This window comes from Eulemur rufifrons, chromosome 3 (genome assembly GCF_041146395.1).
Source record: "Eulemur rufifrons isolate Redbay chromosome 3, OSU_ERuf_1, whole genome shotgun sequence".
In the NCBI taxonomy this organism is placed as follows: Eukaryota; Metazoa; Chordata; class Mammalia; order Primates; family Lemuridae; genus Eulemur; species Eulemur rufifrons.
In genome coordinates this window covers 56,436,315-56,453,171 of record NC_090985.1, presented here as the reverse complement: position 1 = coordinate 56,453,171, position 16,857 = coordinate 56,436,315, and the positions used below count along the sequence as shown (strand labels likewise).

Genomic DNA, 16,857 nt, shown 5'->3' with positions numbered 1-16,857 from the left:
ACTTTCAGATTTATAATAGTCAGGAAAACTCCAAACACCATGCACTAGATGAAAAAATGTTTCACCTTACTTCCGTAGGTCAGCTGCAATTCCAGTGGACCTCCAAACTTTGAAAGACTAGCATCATGCAAGCCAAGATAGGATTCCAGAGCAGAAATTCACAGTCTCTGCAGGGCTGATTGACTTGGAATCTGAGAAGAAAAAATATAAGTTTTAAATTTCTAACCAGCTGAAGGCCTTTCTTAAAATGGCTCCAAGGAGGATTTAATACATATATGACCAATGACATCTTCTCAAAATATTGCTGTCATTATAATCATTGAAGGAAGTCATATTCTTTTTATTCATGTTGATAGCTGAGTGACATATAAAACAAACTTATATTTCAGAAATTATGGTTGGAACATTGTCTAGGTGTAAAAATATAAGCTAAGCAAATATCATTAAATCAGATATTTGATATACCAGATTTAGTCAAAGAAAAATTATCAGCATTCATCCAATATTTTAACAAAGAATAAGAAGTTACCTGTTATAAAAAATTATTTTATTTTCCACATGAGATACCTGAAATCAATTCTAAATGTGCCTGTTCTAACCTAGATACCATGCTATACTTCACAAAGTATTTTACATGGTAAAGTTCCATGGGACTTTTGCTTCATATCCCATCTAACTTACTATTTTGTTTTTCCAAATTTATGAACTAGGGCTATAAACTATTGTCCTTGACAAGATGTGTAGTCATTTTATACATATATGCATGCACACACATACACATGCACACTAACCACATGTTCTTTGGACAGAAATTTTTTTAATGCCCACTAAAATTAAGAAGTATAAAAAATTCTCACTTGGAGCTTTGTTGTTTAGATATTTTTGAATATATGTAATCATTGGCCTGTCAATGTGTGCTACCCTTTCTTGGGTTTGTTTGTTTGTTTACCTTGAGCCCAGAGCCCTCATTTACTCCCAAGCAAGCGAGACCTGGTTCCAGGTCTCAGAAAGCACAATGTGGTTCTCTCCTTCATTAATATTTCCAATCCTGTGGCCTGGTCTCTTGAGCTCTACTATTTGTTAAAGACCATAGATGGTAATAATGGCTATCTTTTCTGATAAGAAAGCCTTTACTAGTGCAATAATGCAAAGCTAAGAAGAATAATGTGTCATATGGGACATAATGCTGCAAATTTCAGGACCCTGAGGGAGCAATGGAAGTTATTTCTGGTGTCTTAAAAACCATTTTACCTGACTGTAACCAATGCTAAGAAACATAGAAGGGCAAGAAACCACTTCTCTTTGCTCAGTTATTTCAGACGAATATAAGGAAAACATAAGACAACTTTCATAAAAGCATCTTTGATTCCAAATATAAAGAAATAATGTATGGGTACCATATATTTGGATTTCAAAAAAATTCTAGAATAAATAATTAGGTTTTTATTAATCCCATGGGACTCCAGAAATTCTGATGGATTCTTCTATGTAAATTTGGAAGATTGATTTTAAATAGATATCAGAGTTGTATAGACAGTAAACAATCAGATTTCATCCAAAATATGTAACTTCAAAGCATGTTCTTATTCTCTGAAATGATGCAGTGTGCTTATACAAATAAGATTTGTTATTTTTTTAAACTTTCGATTTGATTTATAATCAAGTTTTCAAGGACAATCAGAATATATACTATTTTTAAAAATATGAGACTAATATGTTTTGTATTTTATAGCCTGAGATATTATTGATATCCTTAATATATAGTCATTTGTATATTTTTATAAATTTTGAAATGCAACATTTAGTAGTATTATATGGCTAAAAATTACAGCCCAAGAATACTGTCATGTGGCTTAGCCTTCAGTATTAGTTTGGAGGCATAATGTAAATTTTTATTTAGTGTAATCATTTCAGCAATGTAGAATATTACCATTCATTAATCTAAAAACTTGATACACTGATTATAGAGTTGGATGATTAGCAAGAATAAATCAAAGTTCTCTTTTTAGATTTTCACAAAATCTTAACTATAGTAAAAATGATGGTAAAAATGGTGAAAAATGTAAATTGATGCTTGAAGTTATAGGCCAGTGAGTGTACCTTCTGAAAATTTGTCATGGACCTTTTTATGTTACTGGAAATACTATGTGCTCTTGTGGTAAAGTAAAAAAAAAAAAGCTGAAGTGAAAATGAGTTAGAGGGAAGGCTACTACTGCCTATATAGAAATAATCAGGTTTAGCTGGAAAGTATAGATTAAACAATAGAAAAATGTAAAGAAATTGGCATACATTATATAGCTGGGTTACAATTACAAAGTTTATTCTGGAAACTTTTTTTTTCTCCCCTCCCCCTTTCTATTCTGGAAACTTTTGAAGGGATAGAATATATCATTGCTTAAATACCACATACCTATGAAAATGGTGGGAACAATAGGTAAAGCTGTATTAAGAAGAAAGAGAGAAAGAGCTACGCAAATTTGAGAGGAATTCGTTTTGTAAAAATAGAATACACTCCCGTTCCTGGGGTGTTTTTGTTTTTTTATTTTTTGTAGAGATGGAGGTCATGCTATGTTGCCCAGGCTGGTCTTGAACTCCTGGCCTCAAGCAGTTCTCCCACCTGGCCCTCCAAAGTGCTGGGATTACAAGTGTGAGCCACCACACCCAGCCTGTTTAATTTTTTTAAGGAAACAAAACACAGTGAGAGAGAGTCTAGAGAAATACACTAACATAATAAAAGACATTGAAAAATTATCATATGAGGATGTACAAAATAAACCATTAGGAACTATGTAAGAAACAAAGAAAGAAATATATACTTATGAAATATAAAGTAGTAAGTTTAAAGATTTTCCTTAAAGTAACTTCCTGCAAACTCGTGGTGGAGAGGGAGGTCTATTATTCAATAATTTGGTGGAGAACATATAAATTCAAGAGATAGTAAAGAATTAATATATGGACAGACTTAAGAGTTTAAATAAATTTTTGAATGTTCAATTAATACAGGAATATTCCTAATTCCCTCAATGATTTAGCCTTCATAACTTATTACTTTTTAAGGAATATAGCCATGATCTCTCTAAAATGCCCTTTGATGTTACATTTGGAAATAAATACTGGATTGGATTCCAGTTCTCTTGATACAACCACCCATGTAGTCTGTGTACTCACAGTTTTAGGACAGCTCTAATGCAATATCAGAATAGGCAATTAAATGAGAAAGTCGTGTAGGTCATACATTTGTCCCAACACATCCAGGCCTTATCCTATCTAGAATGCTCACCTCCACTTCATTCCATTTATATTTAGTTCTATAAATTTCCTCTAATGACCAAGCTTGTTCCTGCCTCAGGGTATTTGCACTTACCCTCCTGGATGATGGTGGTGGTAGTGATAATGAGAAGGAAGAAGAAAATTGTTGGAGCTCTTTTTATGTATCTGGCATTCTGCTTAGTGCTTTACTTATGTTTTCTCACTTATTAAATGAGGAAACTAAGTTCCAAAAAGGTAAAACAACTCTCCCCAAATTACATGAACAGTCAGTAAAGCCAAATATGAAACGCAGATGACCTGACTCTCAGTTCAGTCTACACTCCATTATGTAATGCTGGCTATATTAAAACTATTTTAGATATTTTCATCTCAAATGCTTTTTAATTTATAATTCCAAATATCATTTCTGTTGATGCTAAGTATTTTTATAATACATGTTGAAGAGCTTTACCTTTATCTATTTATTGTCTATGTCCCCTAATAACTGTTATAATTTCTACTTATTAAATTTTTACTTTAGATACATTATCTCTAGTCTTTAGAATAAAAAAGGAAAATAAAGTATTCTGGTTTTATAAATGAGAAACCTAAGGCTCAAAGTAGAGCAAACTAATTCCTTAAAGGTCAGTTAAGTAGCAGCAAAGCTGGGATTCAAGCCTGTGTCTCTTTGCCTCTAAAACTCTCTCTGTTTTATTCTATTGTTGCTTATTAAAGAGCATTAAAATCAAACAAGCTTGAATATTATCAACTAAGGGTATTATGGAAACATACTCTGATCTCTCTGTCTCTCTCAGACACACTCTCTATGTATGCCTCATTTCTTCTTAACACTAATGTGAGGGATAAAATAGTACACTTCACTGTATTTTTTAAAACTTTCACATTCAACCTTTTCTCTCTCAAATACTTGGAGAAAATGTACATACATTAGTAAAATTAATATGCTGTCCTAGCCTTTAAGCAGATTTTACTGTAGGATAGAAAATTTTTTTTCGGAAAGACCAAAATACTGAATTAGACATAAGAGTTTACCTCAATAGGTCAGTTTTCTATAATAATTCTCATCCTTTAAATGATGTTTAAAGATATTTCTATTTCTTGATTTTTATTCTTTTTTATTACTTTATTTATGTGTTAAACACATTATTAGAACGAAATAAAGCAGAAATTATTACTTTCTAATACTGAGTCAAAAATAGATGATATGTAAATAAGTTTTCCCAATTCTCCAAAACAGGCTGTTTCCTTCACATCCTCCCACGTTTATGGGGGTCAGCTGGATAGCCTGCTTCCAGATTCTTCACCCCCTACTCTACCTTCTACCACACCCCACCATCCTTTCTTTAATTACACCCATTTGCAGCATTAGTCTTGCAGTAAATTGTCAATCAGCACATATGCGTCAGTGAATCATTGATTGCTTTTTGATCACATTGTCTAGAAAACTGATAATGATTTTTCTTTCTTTCAAATGCATGTAAGAGGGAAATCTTTTTTTGAAATATAGACATATCAGTAATTACGAAACTAAGTAAAGTGAAATAAATTTTTTAATTCAAAGCTAATGAAAATATCAAGCCCTGTGAGAAAATTTAACCATTCTTAGGCAAACTTTATTAGGTTTTTTAAAAAATGAGAAAACTTATTTTAAAGGACCACTCTTAACAATAGATACAATTTTTTTTTTTTTTGCCATTTTTTATAAAATTTCCCCACTTGTCAAATTTCTTTTTGAAGGCAACAGTAAAGTAAATTAAAGAGGAATCTTTTGGAAATTTCTTCTTTATCTTGTATAGCTACCTAAAAGCATATTTGCACTTGCAGGACAGCATAGTCTCTTAAATGAGTCGACTGATTTTTTTATGCATTTTCTTTCCTGTCACCATGCAAACTGGTGCCTTCTTTGATAGCAGAAATAAAATCGTAAGTCTGATTTTGCAGAGTTGCATTAAGGTTGGCCCTGAATAGTAAGCACATTCATGGTATTTGAACATTTTTATCCTAATTATGTTCCATAGATGATATAATTTAATTATACTCCAGATGTTTCATCTAAAATGCCTTTTCTGTCTTTTCCTTTTTACTCTTGTCCTCACTTTTAATGATCCATCGGCTGACAGTGTCTTTACATCCAAAATGCAAAGCAGACAAGTGGGCATGTCAGGGAAGAACATGACCAAAAGCACCAGCATCAGTGGAGACATGTGCTCGCTGGAGAAGAATGATGGCAGCCAGTCTGACACGGCAGTGGGCGCCTTGGGCACCAGTGGCAAAAAGCGGCGTTCTAGCATTGGGGCCAAAATGGTAGCTATTGTTGGTCTCTCACGGAAAAGTCGCAGCGCTTCTCAGCTCAGCCAAACGGGTAGGAATTTTTATGTTACATTTGACTTCATGTTTGAGTTGTCATGACAATATTATATTCTTTTCTCTTACTCATTTTATTGCAGTAATGTGTAGATGATGACATGTTCCAGAGGGAAAAGGGCAGTTTGAACTAATTAACCTTTCTGAAAACATAACAATGACTTTTTTTCAGTAATCAATGAGCCTGATTCAAAGTGAACCTTGGCCACTGTTTTTCAAATGTATATAATGTCTTTCCTCCTCAGGGAGGAGTTAAGCTTGGTACTCCTGATTACTGGCTGCTGATCCTTTGTAAAGGTACTATGATATGTGGAATATTTGCTTTTCTTTAGGTTCCTCAAGTTGGAACCAGCCAAATTAATTTTCATTCCCAGCAAGTTGCCACGAAGATAATGCCTCATATTTTTTGTGAATAATATAGTTCTTGTATTGCTGACAACCTGACTTCCTTTTCAGTTTGTAAGCAACATTTACCAGCAGTATCAATTTTCTCACTCAGGTTTTTATTTTCCTGTTAAAACTTCAAGCAGCGATATTCTCCAGCAGCAGGGATAGAGGAATTTCCTGCTGACAGTGAAGATATTCAAAGCTTTGCTACTTTAAAATTCAGTTTCTAATTCACATCTGCAAAAATAAATTAGATACAACACTCCTACTCAGAAAAGCCACTGTTAACAATTAAGAAATTTGTGAGTCAAAGCAATGTCTTTTTTCAAATGGATGTTGATAATTAAACATTAAATCCTTGGTATTTTGGAAATAATAGCATATCTTCTACTTAACAAACAAAAGCATGTAATATGGTGTTTCTTTTATAGCAAAATAAATTATAGGCAACTAGATTAAGTCTAATTTATGTTTGAATACTAGAATTCCTGTGCATAGAAGTCAGGACATAAATCTATAGCACAAAAGAAATTAAAGTTACATTAAGTCTTGGACCCGGCTACTTTTGATTTTACAAACCATAAAAGTGATTCTGGAAACTGACCCTTATGTCAAAATATTATATTGAAATAGTTATTTGATGATATTCTTTATATTCTTATTGTAACTCAACTATATTTAATGTGATGTGATTTTTGTTATAGGAATTTTTCATTTGGTGTTTTAAAATGTTATTTTGCATTTTAATATAGAAATAGAAGTTTAATTTATGGACAATGAGCATACAGATCATATTGAAATGATTTTGAAAATTGCTAATATTTATACATAATTAACTATGTTTTGCTAATATGATAGATGTTAGCCTTTTGAAATCAAGGATTTTTTATACTTCTCTAACAGAAGTTTATTTATTGCATTTTTCTCCTTAAAACTTACAAACATCTATAAATCTAAAATTTCTCTAAAAATAAAGTCTATTAATTTTTTAGAAATTAGGAACTGAAAATGGACATTAATAAGACTACAAGTTAGAAAGCATGTGATGTTAAACTAAATAATTAATTCCATTCATTCAGGGGGGTTTTGATAAATATTGAATACTTACTATGTGCCAGACACATAGAGAACAAAGATGAGTAAAAAAATCATTTACTACCCAAGTTGCTTACAGTCTAGTAGGAGACAGATATTTAAACAGATTGCTTCAAGGCCATATGCCAGTGGTTAAACTAGGATTACACAGCAGGTATACTGGATGCTCCGAAGGTTACTTGACCCAACCTGGAATTCCAGGAGTGAATTCCTGAAGATAATACCTCATGTGAGGTATCATGACTAGGGTGACTGCTAATTAGGTAAAAGTCAATTAGAAGGGTATTCCAGATAGAGACCATAATGAACAAGGCATAGGGCATAGTGTGTACAGGAATGATAAGCAGTTACATACTTTTAACATAAAATATTGGACTGCATGGCTAGAGATTGAGGCTGATAGGTAAGTAGGGATCAGGTCAAGGAGAGTCTTGTAGATCGTATTTATAGGTGATAGGAAGTTTTAGAAGGCTTTTAGTAAAGGATTGATATAGTCATATTTGCATACAAACTACATATTCTTAGTTTTTAGGCCATTTGGGATGCCACTTGTTTATGTGACAAATATTTTTTGAGCATCTACCATATGCCAGGAGCTATTCTAAAGAAAACATGAGAAGACAGAAATTCTTTTCCTCTTGGGGCTTATGTTCTAGTGGGACTACAATAAAGAAGTAAACTTAAATCCACATCAGGGAAAGAACATTTTAGGATGAATTAGCAGACTACACAATAATTCAGACAGATAAGATCCCGAACTAAGTCACTTGTGATAGAGACAGAGATGGGGTAATAGATTCAGGAAATTTTTAAAGAGCAATACTAGTAGTCAGTCACCTGACTTAGTGACTGGTTGGCTATGAGGAGGTAAAGGGGAGAAGATTCTAAGATGAATCCCGTATTCCTGACTTGCATCACTGGGTGGATGGTAGTGCCATTAATGGACATTGGAAGTAAAAGAGAAGAAGTAGGTTGGGGGAAGAGGTAGAGGGATGAGTCTTTGATTTAGGACATTTTGAATTTGTGATATCTGTGGAAATTTCTAAGTGGAAACGTCTAGAACATATTTTTAAAAACACTTCTGAAGCTAGTGTCAGAACTAGGAACATAAATCTGAGAGTTATAATGTTATACTTATAACCACAAATGTGTCTGAAATTGCCAAAGAAGATCACTACAGATAAAAGAATATTGGGCCAAGAAAGTACCCTGTGGAAGATTAACATTTTGGAATAGAGCAGAGGAAGAGGAGTCCAAGAAGACCAAGAAGGAATGATCACGAAGAAAGGACCAAAACTATGAAAGGATAGTGTCACAGAAGCTAAGAGTATAGAAGAATTCAAAAAGAGAATGGTTACTATTTCTCAATGATCAATTTTGTGTCTTTACAGTTTTGGCATAAATATCTCATATATCTTTCTTTGGCAATATTTTTATTACATAATTATAGATCTGTTGACTAGACACTGAGATTCTGTAATAACACTGATTTGGTTTTCAAGTATGATTATAGATTTTTATCTTCAAAAACATTTTGATGTTGGCAGATTTAAGAAATGCAGGCTTTTTCCGGCTATATCATTACTCCTCTCCTATATGTTGTGTAGTAGAAAATAAAGCCTCTTTGTTGTTTTATTCATTACTATTCAGTGGCATTATAATGGTTAAAACTTCAATTTTTCTTAAAATGTCCAGTAATTCCTACCTACTCACCTAATAAATAGCTTTGGCCTATTGGCAATAGAATCCAGATTACTCCTCATTTTAAAACCTGAGTTTAACTGTAGCACAGCCAACAGTTACAGTTGCTAGACTTCAAACTTTTAATGGGTTTCTAAATTCTATATTTGTGTGTATATGTATATATGTTTCAGGTAAGGTTTTTATGTTTTGTTTTTTTAAGAAAAAAATGCAATCACAAGCTCCAACAGTATTTATTTATTTATTTATTTATTTATTTTTTGAGACAGAGTCTCACTCTGTTGCCCAGGCTAGAGTGAGTGCCGTGGCGTCAGCCTAGCTCACAGCAACCTCAAACTCCTGAGCTCAAGGGATCCTCCTGTCTCAGCCTCCCGAGTAGCTGGGACTACAGGCATGTGCCACCATGCCCGGCTAATTTTTTCTATATATATTTTTAGCTGTCCATATAATTTCTTTCTATTTTTAGTAGAGATGGGGTCTCGCTCTTGCTCAGGCTGGTCTCGAACTCCTGAGCTCAAACGATCCGCCCACCTCGGCCTCCCAGAGTGCTAGGATTACAGGCGTGAGCCACCACGCCCGGCCTCCAACAGTATTTAAAGCTGAAATCTTCAAATTTAAGTATTTGATCAATAATCAGTTTAGATATTAAATTAGCAACAATGGTTATCTTAAGTAATGAACTAGTCTTATAATATTGAATCTTATAATAGCTCCTTTGTTCAGACATAAATATGTGAGATATATTGAGTAACTTAATTTAAAAACAAGAAGTGCCATGTATGTTTCCAGCTAGTATGTTGCATGTTCAAAGATCCATTTAGTATTCTCTTGATTTTCCTGGCCTCTATATGGAGATCTGCATGTAATTAAGTTAAAGAGTTATTTAATGAATAATGTATCATTTTTTCAATTTTTGATATAGTATTTATCATAGTAAAAATAAATATTGCACCACTGTGGATTACAAGATTAGACAAGATCATTTACCTGCCTTCTGAAAGGTAGAAAACTCAGCAAAATGGGATCTTCCTAAAGAATAGTGAAATGATTCTAGATGATACCCTAGTAATCATATGTATTAATAAATAATAATTGGCAAAAGGGAAACCATTTATGAAGTATGTTGGCCAACACACACAATGACTAAGTCATGTCTCTTTTCTGCCACACTATTTGATATGCTCTTTTGCCTGTTAATTGGGAACTCACCTTTAAAATCATCATTTCTAAAGAATTAAGTCTGACTTAATAGACATTGTAATCTAGAAGAAAGCATAGAGAGAGAATAAGGAGACTTGCATTCTATTTTTTACTCTGGGTTATATAATATATTAAATATGGTCTCTTTAAAAACCTGCCCAACAGATCCAAGTCATAGTATGTTCACCTGACAGATAGAATTGATACTTGCTGTCCTAACAGAATCTCTGTAAAGATAATACTTTTAAATGTATAGGAAAGTACATTAAAAACTTAAAATCACTTGGTGAGATATAAATAGCCAATTCAGCCCCAGGAGGGAAGCAAGAGTTCTATTTTAGACATGATTTTGATTATGAGATGCCCATTAGACATAAATGCAGTTGTTATATGATTGGTTGGATAGATGAGTTTAGAGCCCAGTAGATCAAAGCTAAGGATGTAATTTTGGAGTAATTAGCAGATAGTATATAAAGCCATGGAACTGGATAAGAATACCTAGGGTAACTTAAACCAGGAAGGAAACTAAAGACTGACCCTTGGGATGTTCCAACATTTAGAGGTCAGAAGAGGAAGAAAATCTATCAAAGGGAACTTAAGAAAGAGCAACCACTAAAGAGGGGGAGAGGGGAAAAAGAATATTGTATCTTAGAAACCAAATAAAGAAAAGACTTTAAGAAACAGAACATGATAGGTTCTGTCAAGGGCTTCTGACAGGTCAAGTAAGATGAAGACTGGGAATTTACCATTGGATTTGGCAGGATGGAGGAATTTGGTAAACCCTGACAGACCTTGCAGCAACGGACGAAGCCTAATGGGAGCAAGTAAAGAAAATGGAGAGGTGAGGTAGTTAGTGAGAATAAAAATAAGTAACACCTAACACTTATTGAGCACTTATTATGTGCCAGCCACTGTTCTAAGCACTTCACATGTAAATAATTTAAACCTCACAATAATGTGAAGCAGAGAATGTTATCCTTGAAGCATCCTTGAAGCAACAATGTTATCCTTGTTTTACAGATGGGGAAAACAAAGTATGGAGAGGGGGACAAACTTCCGCAAATTTACCCAGCTAGTGTGGAGAGTAGAAGTTGGGATTTGAATCCAGACAGTCTGGATCTGGAAGCTTCACTCTTAATTTTTCTGTTACAGTCTAGACCAGCACTGTCCAATAAAACTGTTAGCAATAATGGCAATGTTCTGTATATCTGCACTGTCCAATAAAACTGTTAGCAATAATGGCAATGTTCTGTATATCTGCACTGTCCAATACAATATGGTGGCACTAGTGACAGGTGCCATTGAGCACTTGAAATGTGGCTAGTGAAACTAAATAACTGAATTTTTAATTTTTTAACATTTTTAATTAAATTAATTTAAATTTAAATAGGCATGTGTGACTGGTGAATACTTTATTGGACAGTGCAGGTAAAAACAATTCTTTTTAGAATTTTTATAAAAAAGGAAATAAAAAATAGGACTGTAACTTTAGGGAGATACAGTCAAAGAAGAGTTTTGTGTTTTTAATAAGAGAGGGAATACTTATGGGACAATTGAGTAGGTAAGAGAGCTTTGGATCTAGAGCTTCAATGGGGATCATCTGTTGTGACCTGTGGTCAGTCAGGGATCTATCTATGCTTTTTCATCTCATAATAATGTATAAGCTCACACAGTACTTTAAGTTTATTCTTACTATAACATTTAGTAACTGTAATCATTTATATAATATTAATTTGCCTGTCTCCTGGCTAGACTGTTTTTCTTATTTAATATATCCTTCTCAGTGTCTAATATAGTATCAAATATAGTGATCTTCAATAACAGGCCCATATACTCCATGGCTACATAATTCAGTTCCCTGGGCAACGGAAAAAGTGGTAGAACTTATTTTTATTTTTTTAATCTAAAAAACAAAAACCAATAAGCTTTACAAACATTTAATGTATGGCTTCTCCCTGGTATTCTCAGTTGGTCTGTTTGTCTCATGTTTTTCTGGAGGTGTTACTTTTAACTAACAATCAGAAAATGAGCAAGTGGCTTAAAAAGATTCCTGCAGGGAAACTGCAGATTGTTTGTAATACCATGATTGCAACTTCTTCCCTTAGTTAAGCTCTTAATCAGCCCCTGATAAAGAAAATACAGTGACACTCAAATATCTGACGAGAAGTTCACCAAGAAATTCTAAGTTGTCAAGATTAATCAAATATGGGTTTACATGTATTATTAACGGTGAACCTTACCCTAGGTTTATACTTTACGTGGCCTATGATGTGTCTTTGTGAAGTTTCTCTTTCAGCTATGACATCATTAAAACTAAGTATAAGAAAATTGAATTTGGAAACAGACCTTCAAATTGCTTTATTTTTTACCTAACATAATGCTAGCTGCTATAATATATACAAACCTTGAAAACTCAATCAGAAGTTTATTAATTAAATATCAGTCAAATGCAGATATTCCTAGTAGACAGGTGGCCTTTCCTGTGGTCATCCATGGTTCGAGGCTTTTTTCATCTTCTGGTTTTACCCTCCTCTAGGACTTTAGAGCCCTCTCTGTTCAGCCAGCACATGGGAAGTTTTTACTGACAAGAATTAGAAATGGTAAAGTCACTCTGCTTATATTCCATTGACCACAGTCACTTCTGTTTATATTCCAAGGCAGATTCTGGGAAATGTAATCTAGAGAGTACCAGGGAAAAAGAGCAAGCAGATTTGATAAGCAAACCACAGTCTAATACTGCCACATAGCATTAAACCAATATTTTCAAAAGTTATTAGATACTGTACTTCAAACTTTTTATGAAAGCATATCGTATTTTATCATTAAAAATAATTATTTGCAAATATTTATTGAATTTTAATATTTTAAAATATTTCTATATGTTTTATGTATTATAAAAGTATGGTAGAATATATCGGTTATAAATAATTTTTTACTGAAATGCAGGCAAGATTTTTGAAGGTTTAAAACCACTGGTCTAGTATGTCAAGTTCTAAGTGGGTATCTGCTGCATTTACAGGTCAGTTAACATAGAGAAGTCCAATTGCTGACCAACTCTTTATAATCCTGAATCCATCCTTCCTAATGCTTATTTCTTAGGACAGTGTTCAGACCAAGCCTACAGAAAGTGACTCAATAATAAAGTCCTATAAATACACAAGCATATATTAAATATAATTACATATGTGGAGAGAACTTAGTAATAATGAAGAATAATAGAGATGTTAAGTATAAGTATTATCTTTTCAGTTATCAGAAGTCTCAAAGTAACCCCACAGGATATCACTTGTTAAGCATTGTAACAAACAGTATGGTTTTAACATTAAATTTAGGCATATTTCTCACCTTTACAGATATTAATAATGTTTTAGCCCTTATAATACTATCACCCATTATTAATTAAAAATATTGAGATTCATGCTTCTATATGTAACTTATTAAGTTTAAGTAATTCAATTATTATAGATGGATAAATAAAATATTTCCTGTAAATGAAAGCTATTTTTAACATATCACGAATTGTGTTAAAGTACTGATGTGGCAAGCTAGGATCAGCACATAGCTGAGAAAGATAGCAGTTTTATTGTTAATGGAAATTAATTTAGCATTTCTTAAATTTGAAATGGGCTTCATATTATTTGTTCTAAAAACATTTTTTTATATTTTTAATTGTGGTAAAATACACATGGCATAAAATTTACCTCTTAATCATTAAGTGTACAGGTTAGTGTTGTTAAATATATTCATTTTGTTGTACAACCATCACCACCATCTATCTCCATAACTTTTCATCTTACAAAACTGAAACTATATACCCATTAAGCAATAATTCTCCATTCTCCTCTCTTCCCAGCCCTTAGCAACCACCATTCCACTTTCTGTCTGTATGAATTTGACTACTCTAGATACCTCTACTTATCAGAATTTGCTTCCTTTTAAGGCTGAATAATATTTCCTTGTGATTTGAGTCTTGAAGGATGGATAATGTTTAAATTAGGAAGATGCTGAGAATAGGGCATGGATATTTTGGACACGGGAAATATTGGAGATAGTGGAAATGTAGCTTATGTGTGAGCAGACAGACAGTATTTGACACACAGTAAGAAATGAGACTAGCAGTAGATATTAGGGCCAGGTTACAAATAATGTCAGGTGGAGGAGTTAGAACCATAGAGTTGGCAGTAGGGAACTATTGTAGGATTTGGAGCCGGGTCATGACAATATGAGTTAGAAATATTTTGTCCATAAGAAAGACTAGAGATCAAGAAAAAGAGACTATTTTGTTAAAGTAGAAATGATGAGGGCCTGATCCATAGATCAGGCATTAGTTTTCTATTAAGGCCATAACAAATTACCACTAATTTAGCAACTTAAAATAGTGCAAATATACCATTCTGTTATAAGTCTAGGTGAGCTGGACTGACTGTTCTGTGTCTCACAAGACCAAAATTGACATGTCATCCAGGCTGGTCTCAAAGAAAAGACTCCATTTCTAGGGTCATTCCATTGTTGGCAAAATTCAGTTCCTTGTGGTTGTAGGATTAAGATTCCCGTTTTCCTTGACACATGACAGCTAACAATGGCAAAATTGATTTTTTTTTTTTTTTGTGCTTCTGATTTCTCTGACTATCCATTCTGCTCCATCTCTCCTGCCCGCCAGTCAAAGAACGTTCTCTACTTTGAAGGGCTCATGTAGTTCTATTGGGCCCTCTTGGGTAACCTCCCTATTTTAAGATCCATAACCTTAATTACATCTAAAAAGGGCCTTTACCATGTGATGTATCATATTTATGGAGTCTGGGGGATAGTGCATGGACATTTTGGGGGGCCATTCTGTCTACCACAAATAGTAATAGTAGATGGAGATGGAAAAGTGGGAAAATTCAAGAAATACCATAGACATGTTTTTAAAGTTATTTATATCCTATATGCTTCCTGGGAGTCAATGCAAGTGAAATAAAAGCTAATTTTCCTAATTTATATTATCTGACCAAAGAACACATATCAATTATTATTAAGATTTAAGCTTTTTTCCTAATATAAAATTTAGAAAGGAATTTATCAGTCACTAAAAACCATAATTTGCAATAGCATGAATTTGCTGTTTAATTTTCACAACTTGAGTTATGTACATTATCATCCCCATTGTGCACATCAGAAAACTGATACTCAGAAGTTTTATGATAGTCAGGTACAGCTCCAAAGCTAGTGCTCTTTATGTCATCCCTCTATTGTTAACAGTATGTTTTTTATAATTAGTTCTTTTCATATCATTAGGTGGAAAAAACTTTCTCTTCAAAATAAAAATTCTTCAAGGAGGTACTTGTAATTTAGTATAGGCTTTATTTAATTTAACTGGACATATTTTAAAATGTAAATAGCCAAGAGGCAGTGTCCATGTTAGTAATCAGTAAAGGCCTAGTAACCATAAATAGCTAAGCCATAAAGAGTTGAATTCTGAGCTGGGAAATATATACAAGGAAAAGAAGTCTTTTAATTTCATTAGAATTAAATGCTTTAAGATTTTTGAGCATCAGAATATAAACAGAAATGCAATTTAAAGGTAAAGTCCATTTTAAACGAAATTCCCATACACTCTAAAAAGGCATAGGGAACTGCTAGATGCTTTTCTATTCAATTCAGTCCTGTTCCTGTGACCTACTAGGAAGGATTCCAAAGAGACAGTTGCAGTTATTTGGTGGAAATTTAACAAAGCTCTAAGCAATATAACCAGGAGTAATGATACCAGGAGTAATGATAGCTCATTTTTTCAGTGTCTATAAAAAGGTAGGACTATTGGCTCCTTGTCCCCTTGGGCTTTGAAAGCTATTTGGTATTTCAAACTTTGTAGAATGAAGAACACTAAGGAGAATCCGTGTTTCCCCTCTGATGCTGCTATAAGTGGGCAAATCCTTTTTATTATTCCAAGATGAAATGTTTTTTTAACTGACACTCGATTATTCACTACCTTATAACATTTTAATATTATAATATAACAGTATATTATTATTCAGTAAATATTTATTGAACTTCTACTAAGTGACAAACAGCATGTGCTAACTGGGGTCCTCCTCAAACGGTATATGTTCCAGTGGGAAAGACAGGCCTTAACAAATAAAGTAATAATTTTTCAAAATTACAAAACTTGCCTTGACAAACAGTACCAGTGGTATAAGAGTGTATCACAGAGGATACTAACCTACTCTGGCTCATTTTTCTATCCACAAAGCCAAATGACTTTTTAATTTAAAGGCAACTGTATAGGTTCTGAATTTGTGTGCTATGTATACTAAGAGTGAGAGAGGCAATAGATTCTAATCTAACCTAAAATATGCTTGAGATTGAAATATTAGGAAAGTGGAATCTGGTGTACTTCTCTTAGGCATTAAAGTTTGGCACTAACATAAGAATGTAATTTCTGTAGCTTGTAGTGCAAAGAGTGGTTTTGTTTTTGTTTTTGATATGGTATGTGAGGAATTCATTGCTTTTACTTGAGCTTTAGGTGGATGAGAGTTAATAGAAAGTATAAGTTGAGGTAGAGAAATATTCTGATAAGGAAATTGATGGTGAGGCAATATGGAATGCAGAAGCATAAGAAAGAATAGAAGAGTGTAGAGACAGGGAAATAATTGCAGAAAAACCACAGGGAGCTTCCAGGACAGGGGCTGTGCACATAACTGAGATATTGAGGCATTTTTACTTCTACACCTTTCAGCCTCCTTTCCAAAGGAAATATAGTGGCCAACCTGCCTCCTATCATATCCCTTCCAGTTCCACTGGCATTTGAAATATCTCATTTTCTTGTCCCCTTTTGTCTCCTTCCTCCTGCTGCCAGCAGTC

The 16,857-nt window shown here is 33.4% G+C and overlaps 1 protein-coding gene across 36 annotated transcripts in view; it reads left to right on the top strand.

The window, feature by feature from the left end:
* Positions 1-16,857, top strand: part of RIMS2 (regulating synaptic membrane exocytosis 2) — a 640,638-nt gene that overhangs the window by 542,833 nt on the left and 80,948 nt on the right. For 15 of the 36 annotated variants that reach the window (XM_069466111.1, XM_069466114.1, XM_069466113.1 and 12 more), the window contains one exon: positions 5,391-5,632. The exons of the other annotated variants lie outside the window; for them this stretch is intronic. In XM_069466111.1, coding sequence (XP_069322212.1) covers positions 5,391-5,632 — 242 coding nt within the window. The remainder of the gene's footprint in view (positions 1-5,390; positions 5,633-16,857) is intronic. 36 annotated transcript variants of the gene reach the window in all.